Source organism: Narcine bancroftii, chromosome 10, assembly GCF_036971445.1.
Source record: "Narcine bancroftii isolate sNarBan1 chromosome 10, sNarBan1.hap1, whole genome shotgun sequence".
NCBI lineage: Eukaryota > Metazoa > Chordata > Chondrichthyes > Torpediniformes > Narcinidae > Narcine > Narcine bancroftii.
The window spans coordinates 93,720,724-93,745,080 of NC_091478.1; the positions used below are offsets into that span (position 1 = coordinate 93,720,724).

A 24,357-nucleotide genomic window follows, 5' to 3' on the forward strand; every position below is an offset into this window, starting at 1 on the left:
CTAAAATGACAGAATGAGAAGAAGACGAAATGGAACTGATCCAGTGTGTAAAAGTAGATGACACCATTTTCTTGTTTATTTTCATTGCGTGATGACATTGTTTAATGGGTTTAATGTATTGGATATGTTGAACGTTTAGTGGGTGGGGAGGGAGGTGGGAAGGAGGGAGGGAAGGGAGGGGGAAAAGGTGAGAAAATGACACTGTGTATATTCAACTAAATCAACCATCTGCTAATTGAAAATATAATTGAAACAAGCTCAGGCTCTTGGCATGCTTAAGTTGTAGTTGTCTAAAATGGGGAAAAACATCGGATGGTTGTAGACTATAGCCAGACTGTAAGCAGATCTACTCAGTTAAATGCAGATCCCCAACCTCACATCTCTCCTCTCTCACATCTCTGACAAGGTGAATCAGATTGCCCAATATGGGTATTGTCATAGATTTAAAGTCAGCCTACCATCAAGTACCTATACTCAAAAAGGAAAGACAGTACATGGCGTTTGAAGCAGATGGCACGCTATATCGGTTTAGAAGAGTTCCATTTGGAGTTATGAATGGAGTATCTGTTTTTCAGAGAGAAATGGAGGATGCCCATAACTTACAGGCCACCTTTCCCTATTTGGACAATGTCGCCATATATGAGGCAAAACCCTGGAGGATCATGATCGTAACTTGAATAAATTCCTTCAGATAGTCAAAGATCTAAACAACCTTTAACGAAGACAAGATCCTCCTCACTCATCCTTCTAGGCACCAGTCAATATTCTCCCTATCTACTCCATCTTGCCACCTAAGATCACCCTTCATTTCTGGAACCAACCTGGTGAACTGCCTGCAAAGCTAGTATAACCTTTCTCAAGCAAGGAGACCAGAATAGCAGGTGTGGCCTCACCAGTACCCTGTATACTGCAGCAAAACTTACTATTCTTAAATTCAATCTCCCTAGCAATGAAGGCCAACATCCTATTTGCCTTCTTGATTACCTGCTGGACCAGCAAATTAACCTTTTGCTATACACAAGCCCTCCCAAGTCTCTCTGCACAATAGAATGTTGCAATTTCTCACCACTTCAATAATAGTCCAATCTACTATTTTTCTTTCCAAAGTGGATGACCTCACCTGTACCAACATTGTACTCCATCTGCCAGATCTTTGCTTACTCACGTAACTACTTACATTTCTTGTAAAAGGCCAGGTTTCCCGACTTGAATGCCTCTGACCTGACCCCTGAAACAATGAGTTGATTCTAGATTCAAACAATGCTAAGAAGGGAAAGGGGGAAATTCTGGACCAAATGATTGTCTTTAACTAACCAGTACATCAAACAAACAAATTACATTAAAAATAGCAAAAACATTGCATAGCTGCTCATGGGATTGATACACAAGTGTGATGTGCTCTGTACATCACTTGACAAAGGTTTACCTTTATTGAGTAATTCCAGTTTGTTTTGTTCTTTTTCTTGTTGGAAAATTTGGAAAAGTAAATGCCAGAAGTCAGAGGTGGAATTGTACTTGGTGTCAGTGGCCTGACACAACCCACTTTGAAAACCAATGGACATGGGAGCTAAATCTCCGCCCAGCCCAGAGCAGCTTTCAGAGCTCTCTGCCTTCCTCCCTTCAATATTTTGACAGCATTGGGCCATTTCGTCCTAACAGATCTCATCCTCCTTCCAAACTTCATAGAACTGTGAGTTTTTTCAACTTTCCCCATTGTCGGGTACTCCAAATGTTTAGATCAAAAGATAAATTGCGTTGCTTCAATGGGTTTAATAATTGAAATTGTTTGACAAAGTTTTGATTTTTAAAAGTAGGTGGAACAGAAAACTTGAACCTTCCCATTAATGGAGATATTCTATTTCATGATCTTTCACCATCCCCCCTCTCTGCCTCCCATTCCCATTCCTCCATTTCCTTCTTTCACTTCTCATCGCCACCCTGTCATCCCCCTTTTGTCCCTTCATCTCTCTCATTTATGTAATCTCTCATTTCTGTTTTTTTAAAACTTCTGTAATTTTATTATCATTCTCTAATTATTTTCCAGCATGATGGCTAGTGAAAATTTTCTGATCCTCGATTCAATCCTGACTGACAGTGGTTTCACATACCCTGGGAGGTTGAAGTCATTCCGTACCAAATGGAATATTCGGGCCTCTGAAATGTCTAAACGTACTTTCAACCCAATTCGTACCATTGTGGATAACATGAAGATCGAGCCGAATCCTGAGAAAGCCATGATTACCCTGTCTATTGGTAAGAGATAGCATGCAATGATTGCCCTTCATAAGAGCATTGAGCCCACACAAAATGGATTACTTGATTATCTTTCCTTTCACCTCAGTGAGGAAAAAAAGCAATTTAATGAGTGAAATGTGAGCAATTTTGAAGTAAATAGTGAGATGCTGGGGTAAATTCTAAGAACATCATCATCCAGTTCATAGGATGTGAAATACAAGTTTGCTGACTTTGCAGGATTTCTGTTTTTAAAAGGATTAATATGACTCCAGCTGATAAAGAAACTTTTTTTTAAATGGATGCTGTTATGTACTCTTTGGGGATAGTAGGAGGGCGTTGTTGGGGGTGTGTATGTGGAGGAAGGAAGTGAGGTTGGTGTGATATGGAATCAATTAGGGAATCTGGGCTTGGGATTGATTTAATGCTTGTGGGGAGGATTCAGTGGTTGAGATTGCCTGAACTGAGAGATCAAGGTTTGGTGACAAATTCCTGGTGGGAGCTGGGTTTGAAGGTACAGATTTTAAAAAAGGGAAGTTAGGATTTTCATTTGCGTTCTTGTTGGGAAGAGGATCTCAAATGACCCGCGGTGATGTTCTACACGAGCCTCCACCAATTGTGCACCAGATTTCAGTTTAATTCGACTATTATTGATGGTTGTGAATATTTACAAGCATTCGTCTTGAACTCAATGATGTGTCAATAATTTGCCTCCTTTTTGTTAAAGGTGATCCCACAGTATTCGGGAACCTTCCAACTAATGAAAAGATTTTGCAGGCCATGAAAGAAGCAGTGGACTCGGCCAGGTTCAATGGCTACTCACCTTCCGTAGGTACTGACTTAGAATTCTAACAGTACTATACTTATACTAAGAGCCGAGCTACAAACCACATTTCAATTTTAATTCTCATCATAGATGATCTGTTTGATTTTCTTGTGTATGTACACTGATGTCAATGGATTGAAAATAGATTTAGCTTTGGTGAATACTCATAGATACATACACCTCTATACGCACACACAACACACGGGCGCACAGATGCATGCACGCACTCATACATATACATTAACACCCATGAAACACACATATATGCACACACACACACAAGTCCATACAAACAAATACACATGCATACACATGCTTGCATGGACAAACGCATATCACAAACAACAGGGAACAGTTTTCCAACCCCATACTCTGCAGAACTCTGGATGTTAATGGAAGAACAGAGGGACCTGGTTGATAGGGTGTTTAAGAAGACTTATGGTGGGGGAGTGGCTCGTGATGATGTGGGGTTAGACTGATAATCCCTGGTCTCCTTGAAAAAGTGACAAAAAAGGTTCTAAAAGTTACAGAAAATATATGAAAGAATTGTCTGAAGACACATAGAAGACCTTAACAATGCCACCAAAGAAGGATAAAGGACTTACTGTTGTACAAGAAACCGAGCAAGAAAAGCAAGAGAGGCCTACCTTAAGAAAGGATCCTGGAGCTGTTTGTAAGGTAGTATCCAAAGGAGAGAGGCCAGAAACCGGTGAGACCTTGGACACTGCTGCACAAGATCTCCCCCAACAATGGCAGCCAACATCGGGAGAAGAAGTGACTCGCGCATGTGCGGAGCACAAACATTTTTAAAAAGATTCCGGACACCCACAGCTCCAGTGATCAAGAAGAAGACCTGAAAAAGCAAAGGAAAGAACAAGAATGACCTACAATCAATAAAAAAGTAGAAAAAGATGCAGAAGCTTCTTCTGGTGAGAATTAAAGCAAATGTCAGATTTTTTTTTGACGATCCATGGAAGTGTTAACTGATGAAGTAAGGAGGAATGGTGACAAGATGGAAAGATTAATATAACAGGTGGACATTAGATTTGAAATCGTGGATGGAAAAATTAAAGGGAATGAATTCGAGATTCAAAATCTGTGAGATCAAATGAAGAAAGCACAAACAGAGGCAGCTACAAAGCATGATCAGTTAATGCAAAAGATAGACGTTTTGGAAAATTTCAGTAGATGGAATAATATTAAGATTGTTGGACTTAAAGAAGGGGACAAGGGTCAAGACTTGAAAAAAATTTCTGCAATGGTGGATAGCAGAATCTTTGGGTCAGGCTGCATTTCAAGGTGATTTGGAGATAGAACGAGCCCAAAGGCATTGAGACCTAAACCTCCAATACTTGTCAGATTCCTTCAATATGAAGTAAGAGAGAAAATATTGGAGTTTGGCAGCGAAACAACCTAAAGAAAGACAATCGCCTTTGATATATAACGGAAATAAGATCTTTAAAAATCCAGATATAAGTTTTGATTTGTTGAAAAAGAGAAAGGAGTTTAATCCGGTTAAAGATGTATTGTGGAAAAAAGGCTATGCCTTTATTTTGAGGTATCCAGCTGTTTTGAAAGTATTCGTCCCGGGAGGGAGGAACAGATTTTTTACTGAGCCTAATGAAACAAGGTACATGCCGATTTATCAGCAGATGGCTGTAGACACTTGAATTTGTTGTAAAACTGAGAAGTTTTGCTGCAACTGAAAATACGTTGCATTTTGAGAGTTAAAAAAGGAGGAAGGTTTAACCTATATTGAGTGTAATCTAATATACTGGATAAGATGAATGGATTAAAAGGTAAATTGATAAATTTATAGTAAGGAATGGTATGATATTTCGAGTGAGTTAGTGAGGAATGTGATGCTAATGCGACTAGTTTTGCATTCTGTATAGATCAGGGTGATAGAGACGTTTTAACATCACTCGCCTCTGGGAGGGGTTTTCCTTATCTCTTTCTTCTTTTCTTTTTTTGGGTTTTAGTCTGGATGTTTATAGATGCAAGATATGGTTGGGGACAGGGTTTCAAGTTAGGCAGGACAGCAAGGAGAGGGTTTGTAGGCTAAGGAAAGAGACAAGTTTAAATAATTTGAGGGAGGAAAAATAGTAAAAAGATTTTGCAGTGAAAATTGTGAGAATGGTAGAGAGGAGGATATGCAGAAGGTAGGATGTAGGAGATCCCTGAGATGTATTTATTTTAATGCGAAGAGCATAGTAAGGAAGCTGGATGAGCTAAAGGTGTGGATTGACATGTGGAATTATGATATTGTGGCCATTAGCGAGATGTGGTTGAAGGAAGGTTGTGACTGTCAGTTGAATGTTCCAGGATTTCGCTGCTTTAGATGTGACAGAGTTGGTGGATTAAGAGGGGGAGATGTGGCACTACTTGTCAGGGAGGATATTATAGCAGTGCTGAGGCAAGATAGACTGGAGGGCTCGTTGAGGGAGGCAGTGTGGGTAGAGCTGAAAAATAAGAAGAGTGAGGTTACTATTATGGGGGTATATTATAGGCCTCCAAATGGGGAAAGGGAACTAGAAGAGCAAATGTGCAAGGAAATAGGTGAGATGTGCAGTAGAAATAGGGTGGTGTTGGTTGGGGATTTCAATTTTCCAAACATAGATTGGGAAACGCAGTCAGTAAAAGGGCAGGATGGCTTAGTTTTTATGCATTGTGTTCAGAATTGGTTTTTGTAGCAATATGTTGAGATGCCAACGAGAGGGAGAGTGGTGTTAGATCTGTTGTTTGGGAATGCAATGGGGCAAGTGATGGAGGTAGCGTTGGAGAGAACTTTGGATCCAGTGATCATGGGTCCATTAGCTTTAGCTTAATCATGGAAAGGGATAAGTTGGGTCCAAGGTTGAAGGTCTTCGAGTGGGGGAAGGCCAGATTTGGAGAAATGAGAAGGTATTTGCAGAAGTTGTGTGGGCCTATCTTTTTGTCAGAAAGGATGTAGAGGAAATTTGGGGGGCATTTAGGGTGAGATTTTGAGAGTACAGGATCTTTATGTTCCAGTCAGGCCGAAAGGGAAGACTAAAGGTTCGAGGGAGCCATGGTTTTCTGGTGAAATTAAGAAGTTGGTTCAGGACAAGAGGGAGCCCTATACTAAATATAAAAAAACAAGCGATTGAGGAGATATATGGTTGTTACTTAGATTGCAGGGAGAACCTTAAGAGGGAAATTAGAAAGGCAAAAAGAAGGTATGAGGAGTCCATAGCTAATAAGGTGAAGGTGAATCCTGAGGCTTTTTACTGATATGTGAACACTAAAAGGAGGATTAAAGATAGAATAGGTCGACTGGATGATGGGACCAGTGAACTATGTCAGGAACCGTATGAGATGGGAGAAATATTGAACAATTTTTTCTCTTCCATATTCTATTCACAAGGAAAAGGGACATTGGGCTATACGAGATAAGAGAAGCAAAGGGCTTAGTTATGGTGAGGATAGGGATTAGTAAAGCAATGGTTTTGGAGCTTCTCGGGTCAATTAAGGTAGATAAGTCTCCTGGTCCTGATGGGATTTTTCCCAGTAATTTAAGGGAGGCCAGGGAACAAATATTAGGTGCACTGACAGTGATTTTTCAAAGATCACTGGAGGAGAGGGTGGTATCACAGGATTGGAGGGTTGCAAATGTAGTTCCATTGTTCAAAAAAGGCAGTAGGTGTAGGCCAAATAATTATCGGCCAGTAAGTTTGACTTCGGTGGTGGGGAAGGTTATCGAGGGTATTCTTCGAGATAGTATATACGCATATCTGGAATAGGCAGGGATTGATTAGGGGCACCCAGCATGGGTTTGTAAAAGGAAAGTCATGTTTGACGAACCTTCTTGAGTTTTTTGAGGAAGTGATAAAAAAGGTGGATGAAGGTGGTTGATGTGATCTATTTGGATTTTAGGAAGGCTTTTGATAAGGTTCCACATGGAAGGTTAATAAGGAAGGTTCAGTCACTAGGAATTAGTAGAGAGATTGTGACATGGGTTCAAAGGTGGTTGGGAGATAGTCAGCAGAGAGTCATGGTGGACAACTGTATGTCAGGTTGGAAGCCTGTGACAAGTGGGGTGCATCAGGGATCGGTGGGGTGCCTTGTTTTTTATCATTTATATTAATGATTTAGAGGAGGGTGTGGTTAACTGGGTAAGCAAATATGAGGATGATGTGAAAATAGGGGGAGTGGTGGATAGTGAGATAGATTTTCTAGGATTACAGAAGGATTTGGTTTGTTTGGAAGAGTGGACTGAAAGATGGCGGATGGAATTCAATGTAGACAAGTGTGAGGTGTTGCATTTCAGTAAAAATAACCAGAATAAGACATATACAGTTAAGGGGAGGGCACTGAGGCACACAGAGGATCAGAAGGACCTGGGGGTTATGGTACAGAGTTCACTGAAGGTGAATTCCCATGTAGACAGGGTGGTTAAGAAGGCATATGGTATGCTGACCTTCATAAATCATAGTATAGAGTATAGGAGCTGGGAGGTGATGCTGCAGCTGTTTAAGGCACTGGTGAGGCCAGGTTTGGAGTATTGTTCTCAGTTCTGGTCTCCAAATTATAGAAAGGATATAGATAAGGTGGAGAGAGTGCAGAGAAGGTTTACAAGGATGTTGCCTGGCTTACAGCATCTGGATTACAGGGAGAGATTAAGGAGACTGGGGCTTTATTCATTGGAAAGTAGACGACTGAGAGGGGACTTGATAGAAGTATTTAAAATTGTGAAAGGAATAGATAGACTAGACAAACAGACTCTTTCCCCTGAGGGCAGGGGAGGTTGGAACAAGAGGCCATGAGTTAAGGGTAAGGGGGCAAAACTTTAGGAGAAATATTAGAGGTGGCTTTTTCACTCAGCGAGTGGTGGCAGAATGGAATGATCTTCTGAATGAGATAGTTGCGGCAGGGTCCCTTCTGTCATTTAAGAGAAGGTTGGATGTGTACATGGAGGTGAGGGGGTTGGAGGGTTATTGGTGGAGAGCAGGAGGTTTGAGCTAGTGGAGTTGTTCTAGTGAAAGGCTGACATGGCCTGTTTCTGCTCCATATATGGTTATATGGTTATATTATATGGGGAGGGTTGGGTTGGATAGGGAGATGGAGGGGGATGCTGCAGAGATATAGGTTTTAATTTTGATGTCTAATGGCAGGGAAATTGTCATTTATTAGTATTAATATTAATGGAATTCAGAATCAAATAAAGTGAAAAAAGTTATTGAATTATATGAAAAAAACTAAAGTGGATGTGGCTTTTATACAAGAAACTCATTTAACAGAAATATAACATATGAAATTAAAGAGAGATTGGGTGGGGAGGGTATTCTCACCTTCATTTAATTCTAAAGCTAGAGGAGTAGTGATATTAACAAACAAAAGTCTACCAATTGAAATATTGGATGTAATGACTGATAAAGTGGGGAGGTATGTGAAGGTAAATTGCAAAATATATTCTGAATATTGGACTATGATGAATATATATGCACTGAATGCAGATGATGTAAAATTTATACATGATGTTTTGATGCAGTTAGCTAATCCAAAAGGGAAAATAATTATGGGAGGAGACTTTAATTTTACTTTTGATTCCAAGTTGGATCGATCAGGAGGAATCATGATTAAAAATAAGGTGACAAAGGATGTGAAAAATTTTATGAATGAAATGAAACTTGTTAATAGTTGCAAGAAGATGCTTCCTGATATTAGAAATTATTCATTTTATTCTTGTAGGCGTAAGACATCTTCCTGTATAGAAATGTTTTTAATCACCTCTCAACTCTAGGCAAGAGTCCGTGGTATTGAATATCAGGTGAAGATATTTTCTGACCATTTACCTTTAGTTATGTCAGTTTTACTGGAGGAGGAGCAAAATATAGGTTACAGATGGAGGTATAATGCAGCATTGTAAAGGAAAGATTTTTGTGACTTTATAAGGCAACAGATAATTTTTTTTATGGACCTGAATGAACATTCTGTAACTAATAAATTTGTGGTATGGGATTCTTTGAAGGCTTATTTAGGAGGACAAATAATAAGTTATATGACTAAGGTTAAAAAAAATGTCTGAAGTTAATTATTTGGAAAAAGAAATAATAAAGATGGAAAAAGAATTGCAAAACTGAGGGAATGAACAAAGGAAAATATTGAACTTAAAGAAATTGAAGCTTAATACAATACAAACATATAGAGTAGAGAGGGATATAAGACGAACCCGAAAAAAATATTACGAATTGGGAGATAAAGCTCATAAAAGTTTTAGCATGGCAATTGAAGACTGAACAAGTATTGAGAACAATAGTATCTGTAAAAGAAGATTCAGGTCATCTTACTTATAAAACACAAGGTAATTAATGATGTGTTTACGAAATTCTATAAGAAATTCTATAAATCAGAATCTTTGAAGGATGGGGATAAAATAGATGAATATTTGTCCAAAATTACTTTACCACAGTTAAGCATGGAGGAGAAGACAGAATTAACAAATCCATTTACTGTTGCAGAATTATGTGATATATTGATGTCTTTACCAAATAATAAGGCTCTAGGGGAGGATGGTTTCTTTCTGGAATTTTATAAAGAATTTAAAGAGTTATTAATTCTGATATTTATGGGATTGTTAGATCAAATGGAAGATCTTTGGGATTCACCTGAGTCTTTTAAAACTGTGTTAATAACAGTTATTCCAAAAAAAAGGAAGGACCCTTTGCTTCCATCTTCGTATGGACCAATTTCATTATTGAATACCGATTATAAAATTTTGTCCAAATTAATAGCTAATAGATTAGCTAAATGTTTACCTAAATTGATTAATATGGACCAAACAGATTTTATTAAAAGTAGAAGATCAGCTGATAATATTGTTTGATTTTTAAGTTTAATAGATATGGCTCAGAAAAGAAAAATACCATCAGTGGCTTTAGCTTTAGATGCAGAACAGGTGTTCGATAGAATGGGGTTATTTATTTAAAGTACCGAAGGTTTTTGGAATTCTGACTAATTTTATAAATTGGATAAGAGCATTACATATTTCACCAAAGGCTAAGGTGAATAGGCAAATATCAAAATCCTTTTGACAAAGATGTCAATTATCTCCTTTTTTATTTGCATTAGCTCATAACCTTTAGCTGAGGTGATTAGAAGTGATAATGAGATTGAGGGTTTTAAGATACACGATATAGAACATAAAATTAGTCTTTTTGCAGATAATGTAATATATCTTACAAACCCTGAAAGCTCATTACAAAAAGTAAATGATCAGTTGGTAGAGTATGGGTTAGTATCAGGTTACAAAGTAAATAGTGATAAAAGTGAAGTGATGCCAATGATCGAGACAGACTATGTTCAAGTTAAGAAAAGGACAAAATTTAAATGGCAGACTGGTGCAATTAAATATTTAGGAATTAATGATAAGAATTTAAATAATTTTTTAAAATTAAATTACATACCTTTATTGAAGAAAATTAAAGAAGATTTATTAAGATGGAAAGATTTGCCAATTTCTTTACTAATTATGTGAATATGAATATCTTTCCTCGAATACAATACCTTTTTCAAACTTTACCAATTTTTGTACCAATAATGTTTTTTTCAGGATTTAAATAAAAGTGTAAGAAGATTTATTTGGAGGGATAAAATGCCTCGGATGGCATTGGAAAAATTAACATGGAAATTTAATCAAGGGGGACTTCAATTGCCTAATTAAAAAAATTATTATAAAATGGCTCAACTTAGATTTTTGTCTTCTTGTTATCAGACCGATGAAAAGATTGCATGGGTGCATCTTGAAATGAGTAAAATAGGAGAAAGTAATTCTGAACACATTTTATATAAATGGCATGAGGGATTATTAAAAGGAAAATCCGATCCACTAATTTTGAACCATGTACTTAAAGTATGGAATGGAGTCCATGTAGAAAAAGAGGAATGAAGAATTGTCAGTTAGCTAAAATTATACTAAATCAAAATCCTGTAATTACTTTTACAATTAATAATTGTTATTTTGATGTTTGGTATAATTGTGGAATAAAAAAAAGGGATTGTTTTTTGGGATTTTTTTGGACTTTTGATCAATTGAAAGATGAGTATAATATACCACATAATACTGTTGTTTTCTTATTATCAACTTAAATCATACTTAAAAAGAAAATTAGGGAGGAATTTTAAATTGTCAGAACAAAGTCCATTTGAATATCTAATAATGGATAGTTTATTGAAAGATTTATTACTAATATGTATGTCAAATTACAAGACTATTCAGAAAAAGGATTTATTCAAATCCAAATCTAGATGGGAAAAAGATTTAAATATACAGATTCAAGAAGAAGTATGATCAAAATTATGCCATGAAAGTGAAACTAATACAATTAATGTGAGAAATCAAATGGTACAATTTAATTTTTTACAACAGTTATATTCTACTCCATACGAATTGCATGCACTTCATTTGAATTGTTCTGATCAATGTTTTAGATGTAATAAAGAAGTAGGATCTTTCCTGCATGCAGTCTGGCAATGTGAAAAAGGTAGATAAGTTTTGGAAGGATTTAAGTATTTTATTGGGATGAGTTTTGAAGATGCAAATTTTGAAGGATCCTAGAGTATTTTTATTGGGAGATATTTCCCAAATGAAGTTAGATATTTATCAAAAGAAGTTTTTAAATGTAGCAATAGCAAAGAATTCTACAGCTGTAACATGGAAATCAGTTGATATTGTGGGGTTGAATAGATGGTGAATGGAATTATTAAATTATATATCATTAGAGAGAATAACGTATAATTTACAAAATCAACCAGAAAAATTTGATCAGATTTGGAAACCCTACATGGATTTTATTGCTACAACTTTACTTACAGTGTCCATCAGGCCCCCATCCAACCCACCCTAATTAGTTATGGTTTATGATTGTTAATCAAACTGTAATTAATTAATTAAAAATATAGGTTTATTAGACAGCCTTTGTCTTTTCTTTCCTTTTTTCCTACTTTTTTTTGGGGAGGGAGGGGGCGGGTAAGGGGGAGAAAATATATAAAAATTGTATTATTTTTGTGTCATAATTTTATCATTTTTATGTTATGGATAAATACTGTATATGTTTTTACGCAAATGGAAAATAAAATTTTAAAAACAATGAAGACTTATGATATGCTGGCCTTCGTTAGTAGGGAGATTGAGTCGAGAGTTCACGATGCAGCTCAATAGAACTCTGGTTAGACCACACTGGAATAGTGTGTTCATTTCTGGTCGCCTCATTGCAGGAAGGATGTGGAACTTTGAAGAGGATGCAGAGGAGACTTACCATGTTGTTCCCTGGACTGGAAAACATGTCATGAGGAAATGTTAACAGCTAGGGCTTTTCTCTTTGGAACGAAGAAGGATGAGAGTTTACTTAAGAGAGGTTGACGTGATTCTGAAAAGTATAGATAGGATAGACAGCCTGCACTTTTTTCCCAGGGCAACAATAGCAAGAACCAGAGGACATCAGTATAAGGTGAGGGGAGGAAAGTTTAGGGGAGATATCAGGGATACGTTTTTTTTTAAACTCAGAGAGTGGTGGGTGACTGGAATGCATTTTAGGGGTTGTGGTAGAGGCTGGTACAATAGGGACATTTAAAAGACTCTTAGAGGGGCACAAGAAAAATAAAGAGTTATTGGTAGGATAGGGTACATTTAGTTTGTTGAGTGGGTTTGTATAAGTCAGCACAACATTGTGGTCTGAAGGGTATGAACTGTGCTGTAATGTTCTATGTACTATGAGGAGAAAATATTTATCTCAGAATTGCCACAGATAGTTGTTGATACATTCAAAAGGGAGTTCAATGTGGCCTTACTGGCTAAAGGAATCAAGAGATTTGGAGCAAAAGCAGGAATAGGATACTGGAAACATATAGAACATGGAACAGCATTGGTCCTTCAGCCCATGATGTGTTGCTAATCTATATAAATCTATTTCACATCAATCTAACCCTTCCCTCCCAGCCCATAACCCTGTATTTTTCTTACATCATTATGCCTATTGGAGTCTTTTAAATATCCCTATTGTACCAGCCTTCTTAACTACCCTATCAACGTGCAGTAGCCTTCAGGAATTTATGGACTTGGATCCCAATATCCCTCTGTTCCTCCACATCATTAAGAAGCCTGCCATTAACTATGTACTCTACATTCAGGTTCGATTTTCCAAAGTGTATCAACACACTTTTCTGGATTGAACTTCTCCACCTAACACTGGATTCTGTCTATATCCTGTTGTAACTTACATCAACCTTCTACATTATCCACAACACCTCCAACCTTTGCGGCAGCTGCAAACTGAAGAAGGGCTCAATCCCAAAATGTTGGTTATGTATCTTTATCCTTGCTGTATAAAGTCCACTATTTGACTGAGTTTCTCCAGCATTGTGTTTTTATGTCAACTGTCTGTTTTTTTCCATGGATACTCTCTGATCAGAGGTCCTCAAGCACTTTGTGTATTGTTCCAGTTTTCTAGCACCTAAATTATCAGATTTAAGCTGTCTAGAATAAACAAACCTCTTGATGAATACAAGCAGTGTCGGAGTATGCTTAGCAAGGAAATTAGAAGGGCAAACAGAGAATATAGGGGTAGCAGGCAGGCAGGATAAAGAAAAATGCTCATAGTTATATTAAAAGGGGTAGAAATGATCCCATTAAAGATCAACATGGCCGACCTTCTGTGGAGCCTATAAGAACACGAAACAGGAACTTGAACCATGGAACACTGCAACACAGAAACAGGCCCTTTGGCCCATCCTCTCTGTGCTGAACTATCTTTCCAACTCGTCCCATCGAACTGCCATCAGACCATCATGAGTAGGCTATCTGACCCATCAAGTCCAGGCTGACCATAGATTTAGCTTGACCAAGTTGCCTTTTCCCCATAATCCTTAATTTCCAACAATGTAAAAATCTATCTAACAGTATCTTATCTATGTTTAATGAGGCAGCCTTCATTGCTTCCTTGGGCAGAGAATACCACTCCTCTTTGGGAAAAGTAGTACTCCATCTTAAATCCCCTAAATCTAGAGGATATATCTCCTAGTTCTAGTCTTACTTACCAATGGAAACAACTTTTCTGCCTCATTAATATCTACCCCTTTCATAATTTTACATTTCCTTAAGAGGTGGAAGGTGAAATTTGAAGGCAGAGCATACACTTATGACCTCTTGCCTGTTAGCCTGTGCTCATCCCACTCTCTCTTCCTCCCTCTCCTCTGCCCATTTCTTATTCAGGTGCCTGACTGTCTTTTTCGCTCTTAGCTTGATAAGGGGGTCAGGGCTGAATTATTAGTTACCCTTTACTTCCTATAGATGCTGCATGACCTGCGGAGGTTCTCCAGCACAATTATGTGTTGTAAACAATGATTTAGGTGTGTTTGTAACTTCCCAATAGGTATAGAATTTTACTGTTCCTTAATTTTACAAATTATAGTTTATAAAGCAGAAATCAAATAAAATAAAAAGAAATAGGAGCAAGAGTAGGCCATTAGGCCCATCTAGCCTTCTCTGCCATTCAGTAAGATCATGGCTGATCTGGCTGTGGATTCAGTTCTACCTGCCTGCCTTTTCCCCGTAACCATTTCCCCAACTCTGCAAAAATATAATGTGTCTTAAATATACTTATTGAGCCACTCTCTGCTACTTCCTTGAGCAGAGAATTAGTTCTGGTATCACCACGAATGGAAACAACTTTTCTCCCTCTCGCTTTTCTATCACTGGCATAACTTTGTACTGTATGGTTCTACAAGAACCCCTCTCATTCTTCTGAATTCCAGGAAGTATAGTCCCAGGCAATTCATCCCAGGCAATTTCATCCATGAAATTAACCTGGTGAACTTCCACTGCACCACCTCAAAAGCCAGTATATCCTTTTTGAATAAGGTGAACCACACACAGTACTCCAAATACAGCCTCACCAGTTTCATCAGAACCTCCCTGCTCTTAAATTCATCCCTCTAGCAATGAAGACCATTCTCTTTCTTGATTACCTGTGGCACCTGTAAACTAACCTTTTGTGATTCATGCACAAGCACTCCCAAATCACTCTGCACAACAGCAAGTTGCAGGTTTTACTAGCTAAACACCAGCCAGCTAGCTGCCTGACTGAGAGCATACTCATGGGGCCGATATCTCTCCATTCTCTCCTCATCAGCTGTGTCCCTCTGTTCTCCCAGATTTTCACTCTCCACTCTCCAGGCTTTAGGCTTCCACTCCAAGGCTCTGGTACAAGAGAGGGTATGAGGCCTGGGGCAGTTATCCATGGTATGGAACGTCAAGGTGGATGAGGATTCTGGTGGACTATCGCTCCTATTATGTTTCTGTGATCCAGCTTTTCCTCTCGCCACGTGTTAAATTGTGAGGTGCTTTGAATTGCATCCAGGCTTATTTCTTCTGCTCTCTCTGTAGGTTATGAAAGGAGCAGAGATGCAGTGGCTAATTTCTACAGCTGTCCAGAGTCACCTTTGAAGGCAAAGGTAATGATCCAGAACCATTCATCTTTGATAGGGAAGGGCAGAGTCAGGAAAGGAGGCAAAAGTATTGGATGGAGTGGCAAAATTGATGGGAGATTGTGGGCAAGGATGGTATTCGGGGTGTGGAGAATAGGAGTGCACAGCAAGGTGTCTAGGAGGGAAATGAGTGGTGATAGGTAGGCGAGAAGATAGTGTTAGGGGAAGTGTAGGAGAAGGAGGTGTTGAGGGTAATCTCTCAGAGAGGGGAGGGTAAAAACAAAAAGAACCATGGTATGGATGACCACAAAAATGTTTATCAGATAGATCCAAACATGGGGATCCTTCTTTGAGGTTTTTCTTACTTTTTTTCTTAAAACATAAAAGAGTGGTAGCAGTTAATGGAGTCCCCATCACTGGAGCAGCCACTGTCAGAGCAGGAGCTAATGTCAGAGTGGGAAGATAGTTTTTGTCTTGAGAGGCTGACATGAGAAGCTGAGGTCAAAGAACAGAAAAGAAAGATAAGTTTTTCCTTTCATTATTGGTTATTTGGTCCTGGATGCCTGTAGTACAATGCAGGAGTGATGGCAGATAGGGAAGTGGAATGCCTTTTCCAAAGGATGTGTGATTTCGTGGAATCTGATGGTTTTCCTGACTCTAGCTCCTGAATGACTGTATTAAGTACTGGAGCTGGAGTTGGATGATCTAAGAATCATCTAGGAAGCTGAGCAAGTCATAGGTAAGAATTTTGAGCAGGTAGTTACACCCAGAGTGCAGAATTCTGCTAGTAGATGGGTGAAAATTGAGTGAGGAATGGGAAGAAAGAAGTTGTTGCAGAGTCTCCATGAAACCTTTCCCCTTTGGATACTGCTATCTGGGCAAAGCAGCAGCCAAACCAATGGCACTGTGGTTGACTCTCAGCCTCTGAAAGGAAGGGTGAAGTCAGGCAGAGCCATAGTTATAGGGGACTCAATAGTTAGGGGAAGAGATTGCAGTCATTGGGATGAGTTGCAATGCAACAGGGACATAGAGTCAAAAAAGTAGTAAATGCAGGAATGAACATTTTATATTAAAATGCACGCAGTATAAGAAACAGAAACACTAGAAACATTAGAGAAATAATAGTGGGAGACAAGGAGATAGTGGAGGAGCTGAATGAGTTATTTTGCATCAGTCTTCACTGTGGAAGACATTAGCAGTGTGCCAGATGTCAAAGGGTATCAGGGAAGGGAAGTGAGTACAGTTACTATTTCATGGGAGAAGGTGTCAGAACGATGAATTGGTCGAAGGGTGGATAAGTCTCCCAGACCAGATGGTTTGAACCCTCGGGTTCTGAAAGAAGTAGCCGCATAGATTGTCGAGGCATTGGTAATAGTCTTTCAGGGAACAATAGATTCTGGCATGCATCCGGAAGACTGGAAAATTGCAAATGTCACTCCACTATTCAAGAAGGGAGCGAGGCAGCAGAAAGGAAATTATAGATCGGTTACCCTGACATCAGTGGTTGGGAAGATGTTGGAGATGATGGTCAAGGATGAAATTATGCAGAACTTGATGCACATGACAAGATAGGCCAAAGCCAGCATGGTTTCCTAAAGGGAAAATCTTGCTTGACAATTTTATTGGAATCCTTTGATGAAGTGACAAGCAGGCTAGATAAAGGAGAAGCAGTGGATGTTGTGTATTAAGATTTTCAGAAGGCCTTTGACAAGTTGCTGCATACGAGGCTACTAACAAGAAAAGATCCCATGGTATAAAAGGGAGCATTCTAGCATGGGTAAATAATTAGCTGATTGGCAGGAAGCAGAGAGTCAGAATACAGAGATTATATTCTGGTTGATTGAAAATTGCAAGTTATGTTCCAAAGAGGTTGGTGTTACAGATTTTTTAAAATATTGTATACCAATGATTTAGATTATGGAATGAATGACTTTGTGGCCAAGTTTGCAGATGATATTAAGGTAGTGTTGAGGAGAGACAGATTAGAGAATGGGCAGAGAAGTGCTAAATGAAATACAATACAATGTTGGAAAGTGAATGGCCATGAACTTTGATAGAAGAAATAAACTGGTAGACTGTATTCTAAAGGGGGAGAAAATTGAAAATTCCTAGGTACAAAGGAACTTGGGAGTCTTCGTACAGGATATCCTGAAGGTCAACTTAAAGGTTGAGTGAGTGGTTAAGAAAGAAACTGCAATGCTGGCATTCATTTCATGAATATAGAAGCAGAGATGTGATGTTGAGGAGGCACTGGTGAGACCTCACATAGTATTGTGAGCAGTTTTGGGCTCCTCTTTTGAGAATGGATGAGCTGACATTAGAGAGGGTTCAGAGGAGATTCACAAGGAAGATTCCAGGAATGAGGAATGTTTGATGGATCTTGGGCTATACTTGTTAGGAGACTGAGGGGGGATCTCATTGAAATATTTTGGAGTATTTGTAGAATTTGGAGTAGATGTAGAAATGTTGTTTCCCCTGGTGGGCAAGTCTAGGACAAGAGGGAACAACTTCAGGATTGAAGGGCATCCACTTTGAACAGTAGGCGGAGAAATTTCTTTACCCAGAGGGTGGTGAATCTGTGGAAATTGTTGCCACAGGTGGCTCTGGGGGCTAAGTTATTAGGTGTATTTAAGACAGAGATTGACAGGTTCTTGATTAGCCATAGCATCAAAAATTTTGGGGAGAAGGCCCGGGAGTGGGGCTGAGAGAGAGCCCTATGATTGAATGGAAGGGCAGACTTGATGGGCTGATTAGCCCATTTGTGCTCCTATAATTTAGGGTTCTGTGTCTTTCAGGTGAGGAAATTTGCCATACTAACCCAATTTGATCTAAGGGTAATTCTAGCCTTCCTAATCGAGTAACTGAAATTATTTAGCAATCCACTCAGATGCCAAGGATCATTTGGAATTAGCATTAAATGTTGGGATGAATACCTGTATAAGATTAAAATACTTTTAGATCCGACAGTGTTTTTATTGGGTAGTTTGCAACCTTTGAAAAGTTTGGGATTAGATAAGTTTCAACTTACTTTTGTATATTTAGCTTTATCTGTAGTGAAAAAATGTATTGCTAGTACGTGGAAAGATACAAATATGATTGATATTAATAGATGGCATAATGAGATGAAATATTGTTTAATAATGGAAAAAAATACATATGTTTCGCATGATAACTATAGTTTTTTATTAATAAGTGGTTGTTATATTCAGAATATTTACATTTCAATTTAAATTGATTAGATCTTAATATGTATGCTTAATTTTTTTTAATATTTTTTTTTCTCTTTCTTTATGGCTCACCTTAGGAGAGTTGGCTGAAGGGGGGAGGTTCTTTTCTTTTTTTTCTATAAAAAATAACGTTCATGTTTAGGGTTAATTGTTGTATATGTCATGTACTAATTGTTTTTTGAACGACATCAATAAAGTTTTTTAAAAAAATGTTGGGATGACTAGTGATACCCAGATCTTATTAAATAAAGATGAAATAAATAAACCATATTTAGGACATCAAAATTATTGGACAAATTCTGATGGTTAGTATTAATCAAAACATGAATAGACAGCAGTTAACCAGAAGCAGTCGGCATAAATTTGTCAAAGGAAGATTGTGTGTGACCAGCCTCCTTGAACCTTTTTGAGAAAGATAGCAAAAACAAGGTGAAAAGACCCACATAGTAGACTGATCAGGAAAGTAAAGGGATTCCAGAAGAAGTAGGAAGTTGGAGCAAACATTGGCTTGGTGGAAGGAAGCAAAATGCAATAAGAGATGGAAGTTATAGCAACCAGGTTGGTGATGGTTTGTAGTGAGATTCCACAGCTCTCAGTGATAGGCCATGTGGTGCTTATCACTGGTCTGGGCTTAAATGTGGGGATGATGGATTATATTTGCCTTTGATAATGATACCAAAATTGGAAGTATTCCATATATAGTAGAAGAAAGTTCTACATTGCAGAAAAATGTGAATGGACTGTTTGGCGAACTCAGAAGTGGGACATTGGGAGTAGTGTGAAGTAATGCCTGCAAACAGATAAGACAAACAAATAGATGTAATCAGTTTATAAATGAGGTGATGAGAACCATCTCAGAGTACATTAACACCAAGTCCTGAAGGTCACAAGGCAAGAAGGTAAGGTCATCAAAATAGTTAACAAGCTGCAGATGCTGGAAATCTGAAACCAAAACAGAAAACTAATCACGATGAGAGGTCATTGACTTGAAAGATTAATTCAACAGACGTTGCCTGATGTTTTTAATATTGTCTGTTCTTGTTGCAGAAGGCACATAGTTTATTTCCTCATTATGACAATAAAGGAAACCACTCATCCCATCAGGTCAAGGCCAGCTCCCAGCAATGGAATCCCACTCCTTATTTTTCCTAGAACCCTGCAATTTATTGTCTCTTACATACCCTTTGATCCTTTTGTCATTTATCCATCCAAAGGATTAATTTACAGAAGCCAATGATCATCCCAACACATCTTTGGGATATGACCTGAAATTGGAGCAGTCAGCAAAACCTACAGTCAAGGGGAGAGCCAGAAAATTGCACACAAATAGCCGATGCCAGGATTGAACTTGGATCCACACTTCAGGAAACTGCTAAGCCAGCACACTGCCATGCAAAATCTATAAGAGCAACAGAATTTAAAATTATTTATCCAAGGCTACCTTAGGAAGTGAGGGAGAAGATTGCTGAGGCACTGGTGATGATCTTCACATTGCCACTGGGGACAGGAGAAGTACCAAAGGATTGGAGGGCTGCAGATGTTGTTCCCCTATTCAAGAAAAGGAGTAGAGATAACCCAGGAAATTATAGACTAGAGAGTCTTACTTCAGTGGTGAGCAAGTTGTTGGAGATCCTGAGAGACAGGAATTACAAGCATTTAGAGAGGCATCATCTAATTATAGGGATAGTCAGGAAGGCTTCGTGAGGGGAAGGTCACGTTCACGAACCTGACTGAATTCTTTGAGGATGTAACAGAGAACATTGATGAAGGTTGAGTAGTGGATGTATTGTATATGGATTTCATTATGCCATTTGATAAGGTTCCCCATGCAAGGCTAATTCAGAAAGTAGAGAGGCATGGCATCCTTGGAGGCCTTGCTTTGTGGATACTGAATTGGCGGATTAAACGAATGTGTTTGGTGTTGTGGATAGTCTTTTTTTTTATTTTAATTTTTCACACTGTGAACCATATCAATCAAAATACATACAAAGATTTCCCTCTTAAATATTCACAGTGCCATCCCCCTCCCCTCCCCACTCTTTTATTCAGATGCTCACCAACATTTTCTCACACTTTGATGATGGGCTCAAGCCCTAAACATCTGTCTTTGCTATGGTTTGACCTGCTGAGTTTCTCCAGCATTTTGTGTTTTTACTTCAACCACGGTGTCCACAGAATTCTGAGTTTTACTCTTTTTCTGTTCTCCTCCTTATTTTATTCACAGGAGATTGTCCCGTGAGGCCAGATGGCTGGAGCATATAGATAAGAGAATAATTACTTCTATGGGATTGTATTGTAGACCCCTGAATAATCAGCAGGAATTAGAGGACAAGATATGTGGGGAGATAGCAGATGGATGCGACATTGCAGAGAAAAAAAACATGAGGATGACTAAGGGAAAAATGAGACCACTCAAAGACAAAGGAAGAAATTTATGCTGGCAGATGAAGGAATAAGGCAAATTAGTGAATGGATACTTTGCATCAGTATTCACCAAGGAGAAGGGCACAAAAGGACAGTGATAGGGGATATAGTGCAGGGAATGCTAATGTTTTAGTGCATTTTGAAATTGAGAGAGTTGGTGCTGGATCTTTTGAGAAGCGTTACAGTCCCTGGGACCTGATGGAATATATCCCAGATTGTTGAAATAACCAGATGATTGCTTGAGCCTTGACAAAGATCTTCTCACTAGCAACATGCAAGAGGAAATCCATCTTTATCACTGCAATACACAAATGTGCTGGAGAAACAGCAGGTCATACATCCGGATGATTGGAGAGTAGTCCGTTTGTGGTGATATGTAATTTACACCACTAGGTCACCAGGGGGTCATCCCGGTGACCTTGTCTATAAAGCAGTCCAGAGCTACAGTCTGGCCTTCTAGGTTTGTCTTACAGAGAGACAAGACCTCTTAGTGTACATATTAGTTTATTAAAGCTGTTGCACTCCTGGTGTGGTTATTGTCAGTACACCGTTATTGTTCCTTTTTCAAGAAAGGAACTAGGGATAATCTCCTAAAGTCAGTTGTAGGGAACCCCTTGGAGAGGAAACTTAGGCATAGGATTTATACAAATTTGGAAAGGGACAGTCAGCACTGCTTCCTTCAGTGCGGGTTACGCATTACAAATTTGATTGAATCTTTTGAGGAAGTGACAAAGGTGGTCGATGACAATAGAGCAGCAGATGTGGTCCAGGAATTTTGTATGGCATTCAACAATTTCCCACATGGTAGGATCATCAAGAAAAGACCATATGTGGAATCCTTGGTGAATTGATAGTCTGGATTTGGAATTGGCTGGCCCAGAGGAGAGTGCAATAGTGATAGAGTGCTATTTAGGCTTGAGGCCTGTGTTCAGTTGTGTTCTGCCAGGATTGGTGTTGGGACATGAGGAATTGACTGATCTTCATTTTATGTTGCAAAACTAATGATTCCTTAAGTGATTGGAGATACCAGGGAGAGAGGAAAAATGTCAGAGGAAGGAACAAGAATCTGCAGAAAGTGAGTGTTGGAGATGCAAAAGAAGTCCTATAGTGAATGTGAGGCAGGGAAGATGTGAGTGAGATTTAGATAGGGAGAGTAGTGGCAGGAAGAGGAGTTGTCTCACATCGTCTTGAAGTAAGTGTAATTGTGGTTTGAACCAGCCCATATATTTTTGACTTCTGACTCACAACTAGTTAACATGCAGTAATTGAGCTTAACTGACATTATATTTTATTCCTTAGGATGTGATTTTGACCAGTGGCTGCAGTCAGGCCATTGAACTGGCCATCAATGTCTTGGCAAACCCAGGACAGAACATCCTGATTCCCAGGCCTGGATTCTCCCTGTATAAAACGCTGGCTGTGTCTCTGGGTATTGAGGTTAAACTTTACAATTTACTGGTATGTAATAATTAGAACATGGGTAACTGGCTTGGATCTGGGAACCATAGTCATCTCCCATCACGGCGTCACAGAGTCTCAAATGTACAGCAAATTTTTCTTGAAAAGAATTGCACAAAATATTGAATGAGGAGATTATAAACTCACACAGCACAGAAATGAACCTTTATATCATGAAGTCATCAAACCAAACACCTGGGAATGAGGCGTTCAGCCCAACTTACTCACATCAACCAGTGGCCATGCTGCCACATTAATCCCATTTTCAGTACTTGCCCATAAATTTCAATACAAAATAGATGATTCAAGTGTTCATCAAGAAAGTTTTTAAATTCTGTCAGCGACTTTGCTTTCATCACTTTCTCCACCAGTGCATTCCAGATACCCATTATTCTCTGGGTCAAAAAGGTCCTTCTCAAATCCTTCCCATAGATCTTCTCAATAAGGCAACTTTATCTTTTAGGCAGGGATGACCTTTACCATGGAGACAGATTACACCTGATCCAAAGGGGGAACCAATATTCTGGTGGGAATTCAACCAGGAGGCTTTAAATTAGTCTGGTAGGGAGTTGGCATTCAAGATGGTGATTGAAAAAGTTAAGGATAGCAATCAAGGCAAAGAAATTGCAGAATAGAATGGTGGAGGACAAATAGAGATAAGACAGGCAAACCTCATTTTGTTATTTTAATTTTTTAAAATTTATTATACGGTAGAAGCCAATTTCAGCCATTTAAACTCAGGCCACCCAATTACCACTGTACGTTTTGAAGGGTGGGAGGACACTGCAATACCAGGAGAAAACCCATGCAGATGTGGGGAGACAATACAATCTTACAGACAGTGCTGGATTTGAACACGGTAACTGGCACTTTATTAGCATTGTGCTAACTGTGCCACCCTATGTTAATGTAATACACTCTGGTACTCACACTTCCTTGATGGCAAACTCCCATCCATCAACAAGCATCGAGGCTAGAACCAAGGGACATAGCCTCAAGATTTGGGCGAATAGATTTAGGACAGAAATGAGGGGGACTGCTTTTCCCACTGTAATGAAGCAGTAGAGGCTGCTTCGTTTAATATATTTAAGACAGAATTAGATTTTTGCTTAGTAATGGGATTAAGGGTCCTGGAAAAAGGCAGGTAGGTGGTGCCGAGGCCACAGTCAGGACGTTTACACTAGTTTGGCAGAGGATGGGAACCAGAATGCTAGTGCAGAGAATACAGCAGATGGTGGAAAGGTTGATGCAATGCTTAGTGTGAGTGTGAGGAAGGCAGGCAGTAGAGAGAGCATAAATGTGGTGACTTGGAAGCATTGAAATGTATTTACTTCAATGCAAGAAGTATTAGGAATAAGGGAGATGAACTTAGAGTATGGATCAGTATATGGAATTTCAACGTTGTGGCTGTTTCAGAGACTTGGCTGACACAAGGACAGGATTAACTCATGCAGGTACTGGGGGTTTAGATGTTTCAAAATGGATAGGAAAGGAGGTAAAAAGAGGGGGAGAATAGCATTACTAATCAGGGATAGTATCACATCCGCAGAAAGGGAAGACATGGAGGGATTAATTTATTTTTAATTTTTAACATTTAGACATAGTACAGTAACAGGCCATTTTGGCCCACAAGGCTTGGACATCCAATTTACATTCAATTAACCTGCACCCCCGGTACATTTTGAATGATGGGAAAAAACCAGACCCCTCGGGGAAAACCCACGCAGACATGGGGAGAATGTATAAACT

At 38.9% G+C, this 24,357-nt stretch overlaps 1 protein-coding gene across 2 annotated transcripts in view; it reads left to right on the plus strand.

Annotated features, from left to right (window-relative positions):
• The first annotated feature begins 1,547 nt into the window (after nt 1-1,547).
• The window catches only part of tat (tyrosine aminotransferase), a 47,807-nt gene continuing 24,997 nt past the window's right edge, over nt 1,548-24,357 (plus strand). Inside the window, exons 1-5 of one of the 2 annotated variants that reach the window (XM_069901900.1) lie at nt 1,549-1,690; nt 2,045-2,253; nt 2,960-3,064; nt 15,459-15,526; nt 22,450-22,608. In XM_069901900.1, the coding sequence (XP_069758001.1) occupies nt 2,046-2,253; nt 2,960-3,064; nt 15,459-15,526; nt 22,450-22,608 (540 nt within the window). In that variant the 5' untranslated portion in view covers nt 1,549-1,690; nt 2,045. Of the gene's footprint in view, nt 1,691-2,044; nt 2,254-2,959; nt 3,065-15,458; nt 15,527-22,449; nt 22,609-24,357 lie in introns of both variants that reach the window. The other variant, XM_069901901.1, reaches the window with a different exon arrangement.